General features: G+C 47.6%; 1 protein-coding gene across 5 annotated transcripts in view; it reads left to right on the forward strand.

Moving 5' to 3' along the window:
* The window catches only part of LOC121599551 (moesin/ezrin/radixin homolog 1), a 37,955-nt gene extending 21,647 nt beyond the window's left edge, over positions 1 to 16,308 (forward strand). For all 5 annotated transcript variants that reach the window (XM_041927456.1, XM_041927464.1, XM_041927431.1 and 2 more), the window contains 6 exons: positions 3,414 to 3,593; positions 10,441 to 10,715; positions 10,795 to 11,101; positions 11,191 to 11,763; positions 13,482 to 13,694; positions 13,767 to 16,308. In XM_041927456.1, the coding sequence (XP_041783390.1) occupies positions 3,414 to 3,593; positions 10,441 to 10,715; positions 10,795 to 11,101; positions 11,191 to 11,763; positions 13,482 to 13,694; positions 13,767 to 13,931 (1,713 nt within the window). In that variant the 3' untranslated portion in view covers positions 13,932 to 16,308. The remainder of the gene's footprint in view (positions 1 to 3,413; positions 3,594 to 10,440; positions 10,716 to 10,794; positions 11,102 to 11,190; positions 11,764 to 13,481; positions 13,695 to 13,766) is intronic.
* The last annotated feature ends 6,001 nt before the right edge of the window (positions 16,309 to 22,309 follow it).

Raw genomic sequence — 22,309 nt, forward strand, 5'->3', positions numbered from 1 at the left:
CGTTAATACATTCGACCGTCGGGTCATGGCGTGTAAAATGCGTTAAAATGTGATGTAGTTCAAAAAGATACTGACCAGCAACATTCGCTAGCTCTTATTACCAATTTAACAATATTTTAATATCTCTACCGATTGTACGCTTAGGTTTGACTTCTACCCTTCATTTTGCCTCCTGCCAGAAAACAATCAAATTGACTAAAGGGGTGATACATCAATCCATTAATCTGTTTTCACATGGACAACCCGAAAAGTGCTTAGTCCAATGCCCAATGGTTGGGGTCCAATGGAACCTGTGTGTGTGTGTGTTTAATCTCTGACCGTTAGAACCGATTGCCCGGGAGAGTTCCTCAAGGTCTGGTGCCTCCGAAATGGAAATGGAGAGCTTCGGCAGCGCTTAAACAGGTCAAAGGGAGGCGGGGGAGTGCAGCAAAGTTCGACCCTCCTCCCCTCCCCCGCAGCCTTTGCATCACACGGAGGGAGGAGGAGACGTGCCACACGTGCTGCTACTGCTGCAGGATTAGTTGACCGGGTGGGAATAGGTTGAGACCGAGAAGCGAGAACAAACGAGTCATGTTACCAATTGTGTGTGTGTATGTCTGCCAATATGCGTCCGTAATTGGATTGACGCGTAATCTTCCCTATTATGGTTGACCAGGGGATCGCCGTCCGTTGAAACACACCCCCCCCTTCCCCGTGACCGTTTCGATCGATTACTCGTCCCTAGTGCGAAACGACCGCGTGTGAGTGCAGTGGCTATAGTGTTTTGGTGTACATTAGGAAAAGCGGTTCTTCTTTTTAGAACCGTTTCCAGCACACACACACACACACACACACACACACACACACACACACACACACACACACACACACACACAAATTGGTCACAAGAGGGACACAAAGGTCACAAAGGGAGCAGTTTATTAGAGAACTTAGATGAGCTCCTGGGCTCTGTCGCCTTCGCCAAGAAACGAAAGGAGGTCATCGATTAGCATGCATACCAGGCAGGATCTCCAAAAATCCTTCAAGCAAGCAGCAGTGTTGGGGCACGTAGCGCAAAAGCCGGTCGCTGCTGCGTTGCTCATTGGTATGGAATTTGCATGCACGACACGTTTATGGTGTCGTTTGTGCGTTGGCACCAGGGTGATGTAGTGACCCGCAATGCGACCAACGGGGTGCGATCCAGCGCATATCAATTCGTTCGGGCCCGATGGTTGAAAGCCGGTAGCGATGTTGCGATTCAATGTCAAGGATGCACACGGAAGCACATCGCTAGAATTCTAAACTTTCTGAAATTATAAAAAAATGCATAATCCTCTCTGCGGCAAACTGCTCGAGTAAAACTCCTCACACTAAAGGTAGTACGACCACTAGGTCATGGAGTGATTACCGCCTGGACGAAGGCTGCAAAAGCCACAAGAAAACATGATTATAGAAATATGAAAATGATAAAGTCATCATCATCAACGCCCCAGTGTGCTGTTGAAGGTGGCGGGGACCTGTGTTAGTTCCTGCTTATCTTACCTGCCTTGTTTCTGCTTACAATTCCACTAAATAATGGTCTGGTGGTAGCGTCTACGTGTGTGGTGTGTCAGATTGTGGGGCCCACGTTGCGCAACCTGTGACACCAAATTTATCGCGCGAAAAGATAAAGTACCAAGCGCATTGAAGAGCGTCGTGGTGTGAAGGTCCAGACTAGTGATGGGTTTAGTTGGCAAACATATGGAATCGACTCCGATCCGACTCCAGCAGTCAGAGTTGTCTGGAAACGTCAGGATTCGGAGTCTTCCGAAGCCAGCTGGAGTGAGCCTTCCAAACAAAGGCCTGTATATGAACGAAATGAAATCTATGTACACATGACCATTGCACCGGACAGCTCCGGTTGACTCCTTCCCACTCCGATTTCGATAGACTCCGGAGACTCCCACTCCGGGCTACTCTGAACGACTCCAGACGGCTCCGGATGATAACCACTTCGGCCAACTACGGACAGTTCCAGACGACGCCTGACGACTCCGAGCGACTCGGCACGACTCAGAACGACTTCAGATGACTCCAGACGACTCCAGACAACTTCAGACGACTCCAGACTACTCCAGACGACTCCAGACGACTCCGGATGACTCGGGACGACTCCAAGCAATTCAGAAAGTTCGGGCAACTCGAGACGACTCCGAACGACTTCAAACGAGTCCTAAAGACTCCTGATGATTCCAGACGACTCCAGATAACTTCTCACAACTTCTAACGGCTCCTGCCGAATCCTGACGACTCCAGATAACTCCGACTCCGGACGACTCCGATTGCGGATGACTCCGATTGCGGACGACTCCGGGCAACTCGGGACGGCTCCGGGCATCTCGCGACGACTCCTGAAGACTCCTGACGATTAAAGCCGACTCCTGACGACTCCAGACGACTCCAGACGACTCCAGACGACTCCAGACGTCTCCAGACGACTCCAGACGACTCCAGACGACTCCAGACGACTCCAGACGACTCCAGACGACTCCAGACAACTCCAGACAACTCCAGACGACTCCCGACGACTGCGAATGACTCCGACTGCGGATGACTCGGGACGACTCCGGATGACTCGCGACAACTCCGGGAACTTGGGACGACTCCGGGCAACTCGGGATGACTCCGAGCAACTCAGGACGACTCCGAACCACTCCAGATGACTCCTGGAGACTCCTGACGATTAACGCCGACTCCTGACGACTCCAGACGACTCTAGACGACTCCAGATAACTCCAGACAACTCCAGACAACTCCAGACGACTCCCGACGACTGCGGATGACTCCGACTGCTGATAACTCGGGACGACTCCTGGAACTTGGGACGACTCCGGGCAGCTCTGGATGACTCCGAGCAACTCAGAACGACTCCGAACGACTCCAGACGACTCCTGAAGACTCCTGAAGACTCCTGACGATTAAAGACGACTCCTGACGACTCCTGACGACTTTTGACGACCCCGAACGACTTTCACTCCGACGACTACGACTCCGGATGACTCCGATTCCTGGCAGTGGTTCTCATTTTGGCGAAGTCTGAATTGGACTAACACTAGTCGATGTCGGATCGGAGTCTTGAGCGCGCTCCAGAGAGCGTTACATCACTAGTCCTGAAGCTTTTTATGCTGTTTCGATTCGCATCTTAGCAATTAGTTAAATTATTATTTGTTCTAACGAATTCGGCTTGCCACACGCGTGTCGGGTGGACAACTTTGTTTGCCCCCGTCCATGCACGACATCACGTGATGGTTTGCTCTCGCGCGCAATCTATAATCGGGACTGTTCCCCAAGGGGGACAATCCTTGCGGCTTTGTCACTTCTACTAGCTACCGAGATGTCCATGAACATTTATTCTAAATTTGTTTTTTTCCCTTGCTTCTCTTCTTCCCCATTAGATGAACGTGCGCGTCACGACGATGGACGCGGAGCTGGAGTTCGCGATCCAGCAGGGCACCACAGGCAAGCAGCTGTTCGATCAGGTCGTGAAGACGATCGGTTTGCGAGAGGTCTGGTTCTTCGGGCTACAGTACACAGACTCCAAGGGCGATAACACGTGGATCAAGCTGTACAAAAAGGTAACACATTTGTGAACACAATCGAGCTTGTTTTGTATTGTTTTTTTTTCTTTTAGGATGCTAGTTGTATGCGTGTGTGTGTGAGAGAGTTGTTATCGCTAGGAAATTTGTTTTTTTTTCTCGTGTTATGCCATAAAACCCTCTCGTATCCGCCAGACGAATCGATTTTTAGAATTGGTCGCAGCCTAATTACTCTTTCCACGGTACTATTGTTGTCGTTTGCTGTTCGGTGTCGTAATGCCTCCAATATCATCATCCAGCTCTCCTTCCCCGGTGTGACGATGGCTATTAGCAATTTCACTCCCACTCTTTTCGTCTCTACCTCCCCCCTCCTTCACTGATGGCGGGTTCAACCCTCAGGGTGAAGTATGTATGTCGTCCGTCAAGTAGTGTCGTCGGGAAGCGCGATAAGAAGGAGGGAGAAGTTTGCAATGGCATGTCGAATGGTGTGCACGGCATAAAGGCCATCGGCGAGGGAAAACGCTGGCGGCGGCACGTATTGCTTCCAGGCTTGGTGAGATCATCGTGCGCGTTCAAGAAAGCAAACCCGGCCTGCTGCTGCTGCTGATTAGAATTACAAACAGCGTGCGCTGTGGGGAAACTCGCAGGCTTGTAATTGCTGCTAGTAGTTGTAGGTTGGTTTTTGTTTCGCTTTTTCGTAGGGATGCTGCCAATACCCTTGTTTTGGTTTGCTCCTTGCGCCTAGTGCTCGAGTGGCTAGCACTACCTAGAGACATATCCTGCATCGTTCCGGCTGATCCTCCGCGTCGTTCATTTTAACGAAGAGCCCTTTTCTGCTTTGCGCCTAGTGCTCGAGTGGCTAGCACTACCTAGAGACATATCCTGCATCGTTCCGGCTGATCCTCCGCGTCGTTCATTTTAACGAAGAGCCCTTTTCTGCTTTGTGCCTTTGGCTAGCCGGAAAACGTCATCTGCAAGCATATGAAAAAGATCGGCAAAATCATCAAGCGCAACATTGAGCAGCATCATCACCGCCTGCTGAGCTCCAGCCTGACCACCAGCAGCAACAGCAGCAGCAGTAACGGTGGCAGCGGTATCAACGGGTCAAAGGTCATGTCCTCCTCGTCCAACACACTCGACGGTGACTCAGACTCGGACGAGGACGATCTGGTAAGGTGGCAGCGGAGTGCCGGTCGCTGTGCCGGGAGTGTGTGTGTGCCATCCCTTCCTTCCCGCAGTCCTCCCATATCCAGTGGCGTTACATGCCAGTGTGAGTGAGAGAGAGAGAGAGAGCGAGTAAAAAAGCGGCGAACAAAAAGGGCCAACTTCAAGCAGGATTCTAAAATGAAAAAGTGATGTAAGAAGCGCAACTACAAGTCAATAATGACTGACCTTAGCAACGCGGAGAAGACAACCACCACCACCATCACCCTACTTCTCCTTCCCACCAGCAGCAGCAGCACTTCAAACGACAACTTGATTCGTGGCAAGCGCACGGGCGAAGCGTTGGGGGTTTTGTATGTTTGCATTTGCATCATCGCCCGATTCTAAATGCATATTTGGCAAACACACGATCTTTCCAGTGCATCGTATGTGTGTGTGTGTGTGTATGTGTAACTACTGTAAATGTTTTCCGATCGCTCCCCGACGCCAGACGCCGCGCGTAGCAGCAATAATTGCCTGGTGGGGGCCATATGGGATTCGTTCGTTCTGGCTGCCTAGACACACCGGTTTTGTTTGTGTTTTTTCCGTACAAAATGTCCCTGCTCCTTCGGGGAGCGCTCCCTCTCTCTCTCTCTGTCTCCTCCTGACTTGCGCTGCAGGTTGCTGTGCGTCATCATCACGCGGGAGAGGGTGGAACACCAAAGTTTAAAGCACTGTAGCAAAACCACAAAACTCTGTACAAACTCTGTGTGTGTGTGTAAAACAAGTCGACCGGAACCGAAATTGGATCATTGGATTTGCCTTTTGCGATTGCGCATGACCCCCCGTAGTAGTATACTGCGTGTCCCACGCCGACGACAAATCGTTTGTGCGCAGCACTATCAGCGTGTTTTGCTCGCTGCGCTGGTGGCGCTGGCAAGCGTTCTTCTTGCACCAACAAATAAGAAAAAAAAAAAACAGCACACATACTCTGTCCTATTCTAGTGGTAAATATTTACAAACGTTTCCGCTGGCCCTCCCTGCACGGGGTATCAAGGCTTACCGCTTCTTAAGAAGCGGCGTGATTCACCGAGCCGCAGAGCCCGGTTCTTTGCCATTACTAATCGGGCCGAGCAAGGGTGCAAACTTGGACATAAAAAAGAGTCACACATTGCTCTCTCTCTCTCTATGCTGATGCAATGTTAAAGGCTTTGTGTCCTCGTCATCCAACATTAATGAGCGCTCTCCCTTTCCCATGCCCGCTGGGGAAACAATGCAGTGTGGCATCCGGTGATTTCTTCCGCAGAGCTGTGCTGGGAATCATTTACGATAAGCGTTCATCAATTTCATCCCCCTTTCTATGTGTGTGCTTTTTATTGCTGGGTGCTGTTTTCCCCAGTGACAGCATCGTCGTGTCGGCAATTCTGGTTTTTGTGTTTTTCTACTGCTACTTTTAGCTTGTGCGAGAGTTGACGCAATTGGCTCGCGTTGCCTCTGGAATGGAAGGGTTGAATTGCCCTGGCGGACGTGACGCTCTCTCTCTCTCTCTCTTTTTCTCCCGCTCTCGCAATATCGGTGACCGGCTCGCAGATCGGGTGGCAAGATCGAATCTTTTTTTTTTCATTAGCACCACCCCCATGACGCAATTGCAACGTGCGAAGATGATACATTGTAGCAATAGGGGCTAGAAAAAGTGGCTGACGAACAAAACGGTCGGAATAAGAAGTAGTAGCATTTTTGTAATAGCAAAGGTAACCCTTTTAACAACACCTATCGTACACGCTGCAGCACTGAGGAAGAATTCCACTCGTACCACGTGTGTCGCCCTACTGGCAAAGCAAGCGATGAGGAGGGAGGGTTGTGTACTGTCAGCCCCTTTCCCGTCAGCTGTAGCACACCAAGAGGTGTCGTAAGCGAGGTAATTAAATAGCAATCGTAGATATAGAGAGCCCTGTGTCAATTACGTAAGCGCGCGCGCACACACACAGCAACACATGTGGCGCATGATGGATTGCAAATGTGTTTTGATCTTAGCCTAGGCAGGTCCGCGGAGACACACTAGTGTGCATATGTTGCTGCCTCGATCAGCTATCTGATGGCTTTCTGAATTAGTGATGTGCTCTCTGGAGCGTAATCACGACCTCGAACCAACTCCGACTATGATTAGTTCGGTTCCGACTAGCAAAATGGGAACCATTCGTTCCAGGTCGGAGTCATCCGAAGTCGTAGTCGTCCGGGTTGGTGTCGTTTGGAGTCTTCCAGAGTCAGAGTCGTAGTAGTCTGGAGTCGTCCGGAGTCCACCAACACCAACCCGGACGAATCCGCACGACTCCGACCCTGGATGATTCCGACTCCGGACGGCTCGAGATGACTCTGAACGACCCAGACAACTCTAGACGACTCCGAACAACACTGATCCAGACGACTTCGGACGACTCCGACTCTGGAAGACTCAGGACGACTTCGGACGACTCCAGACGACTCCAGACGACTTCAGACGAATCCGGACGGCTCCGAACTACACCAATCCGAACGACTACAACTCCGACTCTGGAAGACTGTGGATGATTCCGTACGACTCTGGACAACTACCAATCCGACTCCTGAAGATTCTGGATGATTCGGGACGACTCCGGACAACTCCAGGCGACTCCGAACAACATCGACCCGGAAAACTCCGGACGACTACGACTTCGATTCTGGAAGACTCTTGATGATTCCGGACAACTCTAGACGACTCCAGATAACTCCGAATGACCCGGACGAATCTGGATGACTATGATTCCGACTCTTGAAGGCTCTGGATGATTCTGGACGACTCCAGACAACTCCAGGCGACTCCGAACAACACCGACCCGGACAACTCCGGACGACTACGACTCCGACTCTGGAAAAATCTGGATGATTCCGGACAACTCTAGACGACTACGACTCCGATTCTTGAAGTCTCTAGATGATTCTGTGCGACTCCGGACGACTCCATACGACTCCGGACGACTCCAGACGACTCCAAACGACTCCAGACGACTCCGAACAACATCGACTCGGACGACTCTGGACGACTACGACTCCGACTATGGAAGGCTCTGGATGATTCCGGAGGACTCCAGGCGACTCCGAACAATACCGACCCGGACAACTCCGGGCGACTACGACTCCGATTCTGGAAGACTCTGGATGATTCCGAACAACTCCGGACAACTCCGGACGACTCCAGACGACTCTGAAAAACACCGACCCGGACGACTTCGACTCTGGAAGACTCTGGATTATTCCGGACAACTCCGGACGGCTCCAGACGATGCCGAACGACTTCGGACTTTTGTCAACGTTACCCACCACTACTCGGAATCATTGCGTCGCTCTCACTCCCTCTCCTCTCTCTACCGCATCATAACCTAAAGGCAATTCAAAGTCCACTTCGAGTCAACACAGACTTCCGATGCGACGAGATCCTGCTGCCAAGTGTTGCCCGTACACATGGCACTCTCTGCCTACCTCTGGGGTGGAAAAGAAGCCTCAGGCCCCAACCCCCCCCCCCCCCCCCCCTGCGCGCACATCAAACAAAACGACAAGAATGCGTAGCATAGAAAAAGAAGAAGAAAAAAGTCACCTTAAAGTGGTGCGGGTACATTGTTTTTACTACTTCTACTGCCACGTCTGATAAGGACAAAAAACACAACAGCGTACGAGTACTACGAGCGTGGAAGATAACGTTGGAGAAGGGTGGGCGCACACACACGCATATCTATGATGCCATCGTTGTTGCTAAGCGTGCGCAGATATGTTTCAAGGCAAAAGAAGAATATGTTTTATTTTAGACTCTCACTTACAGATGGTAACCTTTTTTAGATGGGGGCGGGTCGGGCAACAAGCTTCTCTCTCGTTAGCACTGCTACCCTGCTTGACCCTTGAACCCAGAAGAGGAAGAAATCATCCCATCAAGTGTGTCACACTCTTTCGTCTGTATGTTTCCCCCCCTGGTCGGGATATCTTAGCCCGGTCAGGTTTAGTTACTACGGTGGCTATTTGAACACATAAAAACCCAACGTCTCTGTCTGTCGCTGCCTTTGGTTAATTGTGTTAATTAACATCTAGCGCGTGTAGGCACCAGCTTCATCATGGAGCGGTGGAACATTAACGCACTAATATATCAGTGTGTCTGAGTACATGTGCTGTGGAGATGATGTCGTGTTCTTTTTTGCTGTTCCTCCCAAAAAAGATAGAAAAACCCTCTAAAGTAGACCTGCGCAATTTTGGACCATCGTCTCTGCGTACGCGCATCATCCGCACGCAGAGTGCCGAGCACGTGACACAGACTGTTGATTTAACGTTTTTTTCCTCCCATTATTTGACTATTTCTCTCTCTCTCTCTCTCTCTCTCTCTCTCTCTCTCTCTCTCTTCTTCCCTTGAGTCACGCCAACTCCCTAGCCCCCCTGTTTTTTGTACTGCAGCCTCTCTTTTTCGGCGATGCTGGTCGCGCAAATTGCTGCCAACGCATTAGCACCCACCCACCGTTTCGCGCCTCGTGAGAGGACCTTGTGCACGCGCGCTCGGGACAGGCAGGCAAGCAAGCAAACAAAAAACGCGCAAATAGTAAAGATTCCATCCCACTGTTTGTTTGTCCCGGGGGGGACGAAATACTGATGATGCGTTCCGCTAAATTTTAGGCCGTCGTCGTGCACATTTGCTTCTTTTTCTGCTTTTTTTTTTGTTGGTCCCACACATCCGCGGCGTATATAACCTTCCGGAGTTGCCGGGAGTTGTGCGCTAATCAACACCGTGCCAAAGTACCGCACCGAACCCCGGGCATGGTCTCACATTAGCGTTATCAACATTATCGTTATCGTCGTAATTAACTCCGCCAACAACGACGCTTCAACCACACACACACACACACAGCACAAATGCGTGCAGCGAAAGGTGGAGGAGGGGAACGCACACGCAGGGGTGTGCGTTTAGAGGAGATCGTTTCTGCACCGGCACCCGGACCCCGTCCATGCTGCAGTATGTGTTGTGGCTCGCATCTTATTTGCAACTTCCATTTTTCCCATGGTTTCCCACACTCTGTCCCACTGAGGGTGATTTGTGGGTATATTTTTAAAGCCCGCCCTCACTTGTGTTAATTACCTAAAACCAGAAAGAGGGTTCGTCGTCTCACTGACAGTTGCAATTACCGTTGGATGATTAGGGAAAGAAAACGAGACGCAAACCGGGCAGAGCAATTCGCTTCAAGGCCTCGTTCTAGCGCCCGTTTCGTTCACAGACCTTCTCCATTGATGAAACTTTGTGGTTGTACTATTTTCCGACAGCTCTAAAATCTCTCTTTTACTCTCGCTCTCGATCTCTATTTTCTACTCGAATAATAAATAATAATAAAAACCTCCTCCCCACTTGTGGTAACTGCACTCACCACACCCACCCACTGTGCAGTGTTTTCATTTAATTACGTTTCTTTATATATTCCCTGCATGCTGCATGTTTGCCCTTTTCGCTCTGGTCGCGCGCGTCTGCTGTGTTTCGTCGTGTGTTGTTTGTGAAACTGTGCGAGAATAGACAGGGTCGACGCCGTTTTCCAAATGGGTAACATCATCACACACGCGTGCACCGTGCATACGTCTCTCTGCAAAACCCAATCGCTTTCCGAAGCAAGGAGAGCAGGATACCGAACTCAATTTACTTCCTCCTTTTTTTTGCTCATTTACTTTGCTAATACCCGTTTTCTTCCCAACCCCGGTACAGGTGATGAGCCAAGATGTGCAAAAGGGTGACCCGCTGCTGTTCAAGTTTCGTGCCAAATTCTACCCGGAGGACGTGGCCGAGGAGCTGATCCAGGACATCACGCTGCGCCTGTTCTACCTGCAGGTGAAGAACGCGATCCTGTCGGACGAGATCTACTGCCCGCCGGAAACGTCCGTGCTGCTCGCGTCGTACGCGGTGCAGGCGCGCCACGGCGACTACAACAAGGGCACCCACGTGCCCGGCTTCCTGGCCAAGGATCGTCTGCTCCCGCAACGGTAATGATCGGCCCTCTGTTTGTTTTCCTCTTTTTTTTTTTTTTTACTCAACTAACCTGGTTTTCTCCTCCTCCGCCAGGGTCATCGACCAGCACAAAATGTCCAAGGACGAGTGGGAAAACTCGATCACCACCTGGTGGCAGGAGCACCGCGGCCTGCTGCGCGAGGACGCCATGATGGAGTACTTGAAGATCGCGCAGGACCTGGAGATGTACGGCGTGAACTACTTCGAGATCCGCAACAAGAAGGGCACGGAGCTGTGGCTCGGCGTCGACGCGCTCGGGCTGAACATCTACGAGAAGGAGGACCGGCTGACGCCGAAGATCGGCTTCCCGTGGTCGGAAATTCGCAACATCTCGTTCAACGATCGTAAATTCATCATCAAGGTAATTGTTGCTGCGTGCTTGCTCGCCTCCGTCTGCACCCCGATATTCACCTCCGCCTTCTTTGTACTACCTCCCCCAACCGATCCCAGCCGATCGACAAGAAGGCGCCAGATTTCGTGTTTTTCGCGCCGCGCGTCCGCATCAACAAGCGCATCCTGGCGCTGTGCATGGGCAACCACGAGCTGTACATGCGCCGCCGCAAGCCGGACACGATCGACGTGCAGCAGATGAAGGCGCAGGCCCGGGACGAGAAGAACGCCAAGCAGCAGGAGCGCGAGAAGCTGCAGCTGGCGCTGGCGGCGCGCGAGCGGGCCGAGAAGAAGCAGCAGGAGTACGAGGACCGGCTCCGCTCGATGCAGGAGGAGATGGAGCGCAAGCAGGCGAACCTGAGCGAGGCGCAGGACACGATCCGCCGGCTGCAGGAGCAGCTGAACCAGGTGCAGGCGGCGAAGGAGGAGCTCGAGCAGCGCCAGAACGAGCTGCACGAGATGATGCAGCGCCTGGAGGAGACGAAGAACATGGAGGCGACCGAGCGGGCCAAGCTGGAGGAGGAGATCCGCGTGAAGCAGCTCGAGATGCAGAAGATCCAGGAGGAGGTCACGCTCAAGGACTCGGAAACGAAGCGCCTGCACGAGGAGGTCGAGGAAGCGATACGGAAACAGGTAGCCAAGGGCAGCCGTGTATGTATCGCTCCGTCTCTCTCTCTGTCTCGCTTCCCTTTTCCATACATCCGAGCGGTTCGCGCTGTCTCACTGTATCTCTCTCACTCTCACTCTCTCTCTCTATTGTTTTCTCACAACCACCACCCACTGTCACACAACCACACCATCTTGACCATTCGCTAACCCTCGGCAAAATCAATCTAACGTTCCATCGAGCGGCGCAGTAACATTACCACACTGATCGCTGATGAAACATTTGCTGTTTTTTTTTCTTCTCTAAACACTGAGTTTTTCGCACTTTAATATACACACTTTAACACACACACACAGTGCTGCAAAATGTCACTGTCAATGTCATAAAAAAAATCGGACTGAAACAAAATCCAACAAAATAATCAGAGGTGATACTCTAAATGATTGGTGTGATCAGTATATGGCTCGTGACATTTTTGCGACCAACGGTTGGTCAGTCATTATGTCATGATGTCATGACATGAGTGATCAGTTCTGCAAAATGTCACTAACATAGTCATGACAAATTCAGGCAGAAACAAAATCATGTCAACGTCACGAGCTCTACTGTGATGATCAGAAATGAGACTCACATCGACCATTTTTGCGATCATCACATGCTTGGTGACATTTTGTGAACTCTTGGTCAGTCACTTGTTTGCGACATTTTTGTCGGTGATCATCATGATAGTCATGGGAGATATGCGGAGCGTGCGAGTGGTCGCATGCAACGAAATGAGCATGGTTTCTCGCTCTGTTTGAACCGACAAACAATCAAACCAGACAGAGAGAGAAAGAAAGCTCACGTTGTTGCTTGGGACCACACGCCAAGTATATTCGAAGAATGTTGTGATTATCACCGACAGAAATTGTCGTGACCAAGAGATGGGTGCTATAAAAAATGTCATCAAGCATGTGATTAGTCCACCAACTGTTCGAGTCTTACTTCTGATCATCTAAGTTGTGTAAGTGAGCTGATTTGAGCTTCGTTTCAGTCATGAATGTTGGTGACTGGAAGCACTGTTAACAGCCAGAATAAGTCATCATCTCAGCTTGTCAGTCAGAGTATTACGTTGGACTCAAACATTCGCATGTCGTAGTCATGACGCATTTTCATTGAGTATCAGCAATGAACATCCACCTACCACGGATATATTCATTGTTTTCGTTGGTGAATATCTCGTGATGCTCATGACATTTTGCAGCACTGCACACACACATCATACAATCACACAGAACATGTTTAATTTCAAAAGAAAATCCGTTACCAAAGCGAACGCAACAAGCACACGTGTAAAACCGAAATTGGCAAACGATTGGATTGATTGCAACCGTGCGGGGGAAGTAGATGTTGTGGCATGGTGTGGTTAATAGTGGACGAAAGGGTGAGAAGAGGGAGTATGGAAAAGGGGAAGGGCAAGGAGAGATGTAGCAGCATGAGGGGGAGGGTTTTTTTTTTGTAAATCGAAAACAAAATTAAGCGTTTTGCAAAACGTTGTGCACACCACCACTGCATCACACCGAGTAGTTCACCGAGTAGAGTAGCACCCAGTGTTGAAATGTTGTGTCTCTGGTGGTTGCTGTCATCGTAACACAAACATTTTACTTGTGTGGTGTTCATTTTCCTCTCCAAATGGTCACTCAGCTAGTTTATTTTTTTTTTCATTTTTGTTTCCGCTTCCAACAACAACAACAAAAAAAAACAGAACGAGGCCGCTGCTGCGTTGCAGGCCGCCACAACCACCCCGAAGCACCATCACGTGGAGGAGGAGGAGGAGAACGAGGAGGAGCTGATCAATGGGGAGAACGGTACGCAAGACTTCTCCAAAGACTTCGACACGGACGAGCACATCAAGGATCCGGTCGAGGAGAGACGCACCCTTGCCGAGCGTAACGAGCGCCTGCAGGACCAGCTGAAGGTATGGGGGGCGCTGATTCGTAGGCGCTGTGAAGTGTTTTTTTAACTTACTGCTTACTCCCGCTTCCCGCAGGCCCTCAAGCAAGACCTCGCACTGTCGCGCGACGACACGATGGAGACGCCGAACGACAAGATCCACCGGGAGAACGTGCGCCAGGGACGGGACAAGTACAAGACGCTGCGCGAAATCCGCAAGGGCAACACCAAGCGCCGCGTCGACCAGTTCGAGAACATGTAAAAAGCGCAAGAGTAGTGTGCGTGTGTGTGGGAAAGGAGAGAAAGATAGAGAACAAGAGGGAGAGAGAGAGAGAGACAGGAGAAGAAGCAACAATTACACACAGTACAGACACCCACGCGCAGCTTCTCAGAATATGATGCGCCTGCGCCTGGCATATGTGGTGGCAGTATAAATCCCGTACAACCCTTCCCATCCCTCCCGCGCGTGCGTGCGTGCGTGCGTTCGTGTCCCCTCCATGTATGGTGGTGTGACAGAAGCAGAAGCAGAAGAAGACGATGATCAAGGAGGCGTACGCGGTCCACGTGTGCACGCGCGCCACGTGCTTTCTGTGTGGAAGGAAAGCGTTGCATATACTACACTATTACTACCACCAACAACACCACCACCACCACTACAACAACAAATCCCCCCCTTCCCTCAACAGCCAATATGCTCCCGCGCACATATATAGTATACTGTATGACACTAATGACACTTATTCCGAATCCCTTGTAATCATCCTCCGTTTCGTGTGGTGGTGGGGTGTGGTGATAATAGTGCCGCTCACACCGGTGGCTCGCGTCTGTTACAGCAGCAGCAACAACAACAACAACAACAGCAACAAAAACACGAAAAAAGCAACACAACATTTACTTAGTAGGACGATAATCTTATGGCAAGCAAAAGGGTAGGGCAATCGTGTTAGGGTTACTATTACTATTACCATGGCAGCGACAAGGAGGGAACGAGAGAGGAGAGACAGGATTCATGCGTACGGTGACAACGCGGCGGCAGCAGCAGCTGCAGCAGTTGTGTCTATAACACACACACACACACATACATATTTTGTGTACTTTTTCTTCTTCTTCTTTGGTTTCCACCACTTGCCTCGTCGCCCGCAACACATTGTGTGCAACACATATTGTCCGTTGGGTGAAAATGTGCATCCCAACGGCGCGTTAAATTTGATTCCTGTTTTTTGGGTCACATGACCCCCATCATCCCCCCCTCCCCCCCCCTTCACCGTTCATCGGTGTGGGTTGGTGTTTATTGTTACATACTGTTTCATGTAATCCGTAAGGTGAAGTACACGCAATCGAAGCTTAGCAACTTGCACTCGAGGTAGTGTTCAAGCAAAAGTGCATAATCTTTCCCATTAAAAGTTTGGAAATAGCACACACACACATACACAATTTTTAATGTGCGCTTGTGTGTGTGTGTGGTTGAATTTTGTTTTGTTGGTTCTTTTCAGTGACAAGCAAAGGTGTGATTTGGCATTACTAATCACGATAAATGGCTGGATGTTTTGTTTTTTTTTTTGCTGCTGCAAGCGTCCCTCACTAGCGCTGGAAAAAGGAATATGGGAGTAGAATTACGAAATAATAACGATGGGCAGTTTTGTCCCGCAAAAAACTTCATAGTATGCGTATGTGTGTGTGTGACCGAGAGAGAGAGAGAAAAGGGTAATGGTAGAAGTATAAAGGAGTAAATGGTAGTAATGGTAAGGCGATAACAGTGTAGCAGGTAGAAATCGGTGACCAGAAAGCGCGTATGTGATGGCGTTTTTGTTTTTTGGTTCCATCTTTCTTTTCTATATTATTTCCCTCCCTCTCTTTCGGTTTTTTTTTTTGCGATGATCCGTCCCGTGGATCAGTATTGGTGTGTGCGTGCGCGCAACCGCCCCGGGGGGTATATTAGGGAGCAGGGAGAAGACGCTGCGGTGACAGACAGTTGGGCACTTTGGAAAAAAAAACCAGCGCAGCAGCAAGTCGGAAGGCGCCACGCTTCTAGTGGACGTGGACAAATGAATATATATTTAGTTACGAGGCAAAAGTAGGCATTGTTTATTATACAGCAAACAACAACAGCAAACCAGATGAAAGTTAAAGCAGCAAACTCTACAACACACACACACACACATACACAAAATACATTATATCGAGGGATCGTTAGGGGTTTGGTATTAATCGGGGAAGTAGTAAGAGCAGCGCGCGTGAGAACGAAAAGGAAGCACGGGGGGGGGGGGGGGTATATTTTACCCCCGCAACACCCCGCAGCATTGTGTCCAAGCAGAGAAGAGGGGGTGTGGTGTGTGTTGCGTTATTCGGATTTTAGGAATTGGTTCAAATCTATATAAAAAAAAGTATTTCTTAAATCATCCCGCCCCCCTCCTCTCGTTTTTTTTTGGCCGGTAGCGCGCTTCTTTTCGATTTCCGTTACGACAGTGTCCTCTTTAATATATCTATGTTATGATTAGTATTTCCATTTTTTTTCTTTTCTTCTTTTATTATTACTACATTAACTACAAGAGCAATGTGTGTGTGTGTGTGTGCGTGTGTGTAATAATTGTAAACATGGGAGGAAAGGTGGGGGGGGGGGCGTGTTTTCTGTATTCAAGCAATAGCGAACTTCTTCTTGCCGGGAACACACAGCACACGCAGCACCAGAGAGAAAACAAAACCCCGTTGGACGGAAGGACAAAGGGGAGGGGGACACGCTAGCAGTGCAGAATGTCCTGGTGTTTTTTTCTCTTTTCGTTCGATGATTCTGCTTTTCTAATTTTTTTTTTGTTTAGTATCGGTTGTCCAGCATTCCTTTTTTGTGTGTGTGAGTGTGTGTGGGTGCGTGTATCCCACTCTCATCGTCCCTCCCCCCTCCCCCTTTCCTCCTCATCCTCCTCCCCCTTGCGCAACCTTGGTGTAGTGGCTCATGTAATAAATCGAATTAAAATCGAACAATATAAACGTAAAAAAACAACTTAAAAGCAAAATCAATCAATTGTTACAAAACACACACACACACAGACACACATTCGCGATGAGCGAGAAAGGGAAGAACGAAAAAAAATCAAAATAGAGACAGCAAGCGAGAGAGCGAGTGACTTGAATTGACAAATTGGAAGAGAACGAAGGAATGGGACAACAACAAAAAACAAACAAAAAAACACAACAACAGAAATGAAAAAGCGTTCAGTGCGCCATTTGCCGGAATCACAGGTTCGGTTGAACCTTCTTGCCAAACAGCAGCGCCGTAGTCGCCCCTTCGCACGCATTATTTCCGCATTTTACATGCATAGCAATATATTATTGTATTTAAACAAGAAACCGAACGGATAAAGAATGTAGGAAAGTCCACTGGTTTTCTTATTTTTTGTTTATACAAAACGATACAAACAAGGTAGAACAAAACACACATTAAACCGATACTTTTGTCTAACTAGGGATGAAATCGAACAAAGTAGTAACAAAACATGATAAAAAAAAAACATTGCAAAGGGGCAAAGCTGAGCTTAAGCAAGCTTAGACATGCACACGTGCGCGCGCGTGCGCCTTCTCTTGCGCATGCGCAAACGTTTTCCTTTGCGCCAAAGTTTAGCTATGAGCAGTAATAGTAGACGTAGTGCGATAGCAGAACCATTACAGGGTTTACCAGGGGTTCTCATAGTTGTCGGCCACTTCCTTGACTCTTTCCTATTGGAAGTTAACTTCATGTGTTGGAAAATGGACTCTATTGGCACGCTTGTTGGAAAGGCATTCTGGATATTCCTATTGGATTTGTCCAGCAAGGGTGCTATAGAGTCCAATTCACATTACATTGAGTTGATTTCGCGTAAGAAATACGTATCGCATGCTGTATGTGTGTGTGCATGTGTAAATATGTTTCCTATACAGCCACAAAGAAAGACGGTGTTAGAAAATGCACATGCGCCTAATGTCAGCAAAACATCTAATGCAGTGATTTAAAGAAAAGGAAAAAAAAACAAGTTGGGTGCCTTCAGTACGATACCCCCGGGTCAAATTCATACGTCAATCGAGCCCACAGGTGATGGATGGCAAACATTTGGCTGCAAAGTGTGCAGAAGGTAGAAAAAGGGGAATTTTTTGTTTGCTTTGAATCTGACAAAGTTTCATTATTTTTCTCTTTTACATCGAACATTTGATTGTGTTTAAGCAAATCTTTTTGTTTTTTTATTTCTTTTTCATTTTGTTCGATTACTTTTTTTTTCAAACATTGTTGAATGTGTAACAACAACGAAACAACAAAAAAAGAATTCTAAATGTATAGTAAAGTAATGAAAGACAAAAGGAAAGAGTGGACAAACGTGATAAATGGCGGTAAACAAGTTGCAAGAAAATACCACAATTAGGAGAAACAGGAAAAAAACGATGAAAAGCGAGCAATGTGCTGTGAAATGTAAATAGAAACATGCAAAACCACCAAGGGTGGCTGAAAGGTATGCAGCATGGGGGTGAGAAAGCACATTTGCTAACACTTTTGGGAAGTAGAAAATTGGAACCCGTGCAGGAAGCAAACAGGCCACGGACGCAAAGGGCGATGAAAAGCTTTAGCAGTGTGTCCAGCGTGCATATACGGGGGAGCATAGCGCCACTTAGATGAAGGCGAGCGTATTTTTTTATGATGGTTTTCTTTTGTTTGTTCTTTCGCCTTAACGAACTTTAACTCTGGTTTGTGCGAACGGAAGAAGTAGAGAGCTACTAGTGATTGCGCTGAATTATTTTCATTTCTGATTTGATGTTGTCCTTTTTGTTTATTGTCTTATTCGTTTATTGTCAGGGAGAGGGTAGGAGTTTTACAGGTTCATTCGTTCTCTTTCCATTTCGATAATCGAGTCCTTTCTTTTACTAACTTTGTTTGTGTTCTATCCGTTTTGGAGTCTGCTCGTTTGCTTTGGTTTTGGGTGTATCTGTTTTGTGTTGTTTCATTGTTTCTTTCGATCAGTAATTCTTCCATTATGGGGTAGGTATTTGTTTTGTGTGTTTGTTTATGATTTTCTTCCATATTTTTTTATGAATTTAATTTCCCTCCAATTATCTAGCAAAACAAAAAGCAATCAACAGTTGTACTCTGTACACAAAACCTCTATTACAGTTTAGGAAGCGTATGCCGCAATTTAAAACCAGCCAAGACCGCATCAAACCATATTCGGTTTATTTTGGTTTTACAAACAATAAAACCCGCAAGTGCATTGATTGATGCGCGTGAGGAGCGCGCATGGAACGGGTGGGGTGCAGATTACGCCACGCTCCTCCTGTCAGCTTCACATCCACGCAAAAGAAGACTTATCTGAACCGGCTCAGCGCATAACCCCCAAAGCCTCTAGCCGCGAGGCAGCCCATTTATATACAATTTGTACACGTGCGTATACAACGATTGAACTTTCATATTGAACTATCAACAGCGTACCAGTAGGGCGGATAAATATATACACATTTACACCGGGTTGTGTGATAGATACAACGAAAGTAGGGCAGAAGAGGAAGAGGATGCTTCAGAAGCTTCACCGTTCGGAATGTGGCCCCGATTCAACCGACCGGCCTATACAGAGCGCGTGTGTTGTAACCTTTACCAAGTGCCCCTCAAAATCGTATCGCTCTGAGCACGGTTTCTTCGCCGGACGGCAAAATGATGCCGCCAACGGAGCCCAATGAGCAATCGCAATATATTTTTTTTGCCCGAAACATTCTTCGCTACACACATATTTCGCACTCCAACTTACAAAGTTGTTGGCGACGGGGCGTTAAAACAGCAAAAAAAAAACAGGAGTGTAAAACACGAACGAAGTGAAGAAAGAAAGAAAAAGAACGGAAGGAAATAAAACAATTAAATTGGAGTTCAACTGAGATCAACAAACGCAACCGATCACCATCTCTCTCGTTCTCTTCTTCTTGTGTGTCTTGTTGTGATTGTTTGGTGTAGAGGTGGGCCCCAAGAACCAGCACCCGAGCACGACTCGTTCAGTTCATTCTGAAGAACGAACGACCTACGTTCATCTATTCAACGTTCATCGGTTCTTAATACATCGTTTTCCAAGTCAGTTTGAAATTTAAACGTTGTTATTCATATTTTTACATTTCTTCAGCATGATTTTCAACACGTTTCAAGCTGGATTAAGTTTGACAGCTCTTTCCAGAACATCAAATCATCATCCAGAAGAATTGATTTTTTTCCCCCGGGTTACGCGAATAATACGTTCCGGAGACGTTCGCGTATCTCGGATTTTCGCGTAGTTTAATAATTCTCTACTTCTATAGCCAACACTTGATTAATAATCATTTTGATTTGAATTTATGTAATTTATTACTTTCTGTTTTTTAGAGATACAAATTCACGTAACTCGGGGAAAGACAGTAATGCAAATACAACACGGCGAGAAGCTGTTGAAAAGCATCTTTCAGCCGGTGAATGATGATGGGCACATTCAAAAGTGACTTGGAACACCCTGTAATGTACTGAGCTGTTCATAAAAAGAACGCGTTCTATGTACGGCAGGTAGTTCATTTCCTCCAATATAAATATGAACGTGACAACTAGTCATATGGTAGTTCGTTCACAAAAAGAACGTCCTGATGTAATAAATAATGTTCAATGGTGCACTACTAAAATGATTGAGAGTTCTATTAAATATATGAACGGCAAAGAGCAGCTTCCGATTCCATGTTCGGAATCAATTCCGATACAATCAATACTGGAATCGATTCCGATTCTGGAATCGATTCCGATTCTGGCGTCGGTTCCAGAGTCGATTCCAGAGTCGATTCCGGAGCTGATATTGGAGATGACTCCGCAACCGATTCAACCGAGTTAACTATGGAGCCGATTTTGGAATTGACTCCGGAGCCGATTCCAGAGTTGACTCCGGAGCCGTTCCCGAATAGGCTCCAGAATCGATTCCGCGATCCGAATCGAATGCGGAATCGGAATTGACCTGGGAATCGCGATTTGCCCCTATAACGGAATCATAATTGACTCCAGAATTACAATTAGCTCCGGACTGTGAAGTAGTTCTTGAATTGAAAAAAAATTAGAAACGAAATCAATCCGAGAATCTCCATGAGAAAGGATCTTTTACAAGTAAATTTTGTTTTTTTTTTTTTTTGCGGTTATCAATACGTAGTATTTTGGACTCAAACGCCTATTTTTATGGCGATACCGAAACTGACTCCGTTTGGAAGCCGATTCTAATTTAGGAACCAATTCCGATTCGAGAGCCGATTTCGATTCCGGAACCGATTCCGACTCCGGAGTCTATTCCGGAACTGATTCCGATTCCAAATCCGATTTCGGAACCAATTACAGAGTCAATTCCGAATCCTATTTCGGAACCATTTCCGGAGTCGATTCCGATTCCGGAACCAATTCCAGAGTCTACTCCGATTCCGGATCTACTACCGGAATAGATTTCAAAATGCGGAGCTAGCCGGAATCGATTCCGACCAAAACTTCATTTTTCCCATCACTAGTACATTGGCGATCACTGGGATAGTGCAAATTCAATATCTTGGACACCATACATCTCTAAAAATGCATGAATCTCTGGAAATATATGAACGTTTATAAATTAACGAATCTCAATAGATTCATATAAATCTATCTTAAATTCACGACTCTTTGAAGACTCGCAAATTTTATTATATTTATGATTCCTTGGAGATTTATGAATCTTTAGAGATTCGAGTTTTGAATCACTCTTCGTGTAAGATTAATATGAAAGAAACCCAACACTCGACTAAACTCCCCCTTTAACCCATCGACCTCCCCCCCCCCCATGCAACCGATCAAATATCCGACAGTTTTTATGCTTTCTCCGGCTGAAAAGATGACCGCCCATTTGCGTTTGTCTCATTTTCCCATTTATTTTTGGTGCAAGATTAATAGATTAACATTATAACATCTTCTTAACATACGACGCTCTAGGCTCGAGATTGCGTAATCGAGAGACAGAATGAGAGAGAGGGAGACATTTAAGGCTTCCGTGTGTCGGCTGTCGAAGGACATCGGTTTCTTTCTCTCTCTCTCTCTCTCTCTCTCTCTCTCTCTCTCTCTCTCTCTCTCTCTCTCTCTCTCTCTCTCTCTCTATCTATCTATCTCTCTCTCGCCCACGGAGAAGGGCCTGGAACGGGTAAAGTGGTTTTTGTTGTGCTAATACTAGAGGCTTCACCTAACAAGAAAAAAAAACAAAAATACATTTAAAAATAACCGCCCAATAACCCCTCTTAAAGGCATGTTTTTTTGTTTTGCTTGTTTCTGGATACAGGATGTGGGCTAGTGGGAGTAAGGTGGAACGTAACAATTAACAGTCGATTAGAAGATGGGCAGATGTTCGACCTCTACCGCTTGCAACAAACCGTTGCTGCGGCAAGCGTTGTAGAGAGTATGTCAACGTGTTAGTTCGTGTGATGCGTGTATGTGTTTTTCTTCCTTCATAAAAAAAGCAAAGAAAAACGTGCTCTTGTGGTGCTGAATCAAATCCAATACATATGAGGTGCGCGAAAACTACAATGTAAAATAATTAATACGCTTAAAAGAAAAAAAAAAGAAATGGACGGGGAGGGGGGCGACAACACAAGACACACCAATGGGGCAAAATTAAATCTGTT

The sequence above is a fragment of the Anopheles merus genome, chromosome X (assembly GCF_017562075.2).
Source record: "Anopheles merus strain MAF chromosome X, AmerM5.1, whole genome shotgun sequence".
Taxonomy (NCBI): Eukaryota; Metazoa; Arthropoda; class Insecta; order Diptera; family Culicidae; genus Anopheles; species Anopheles merus.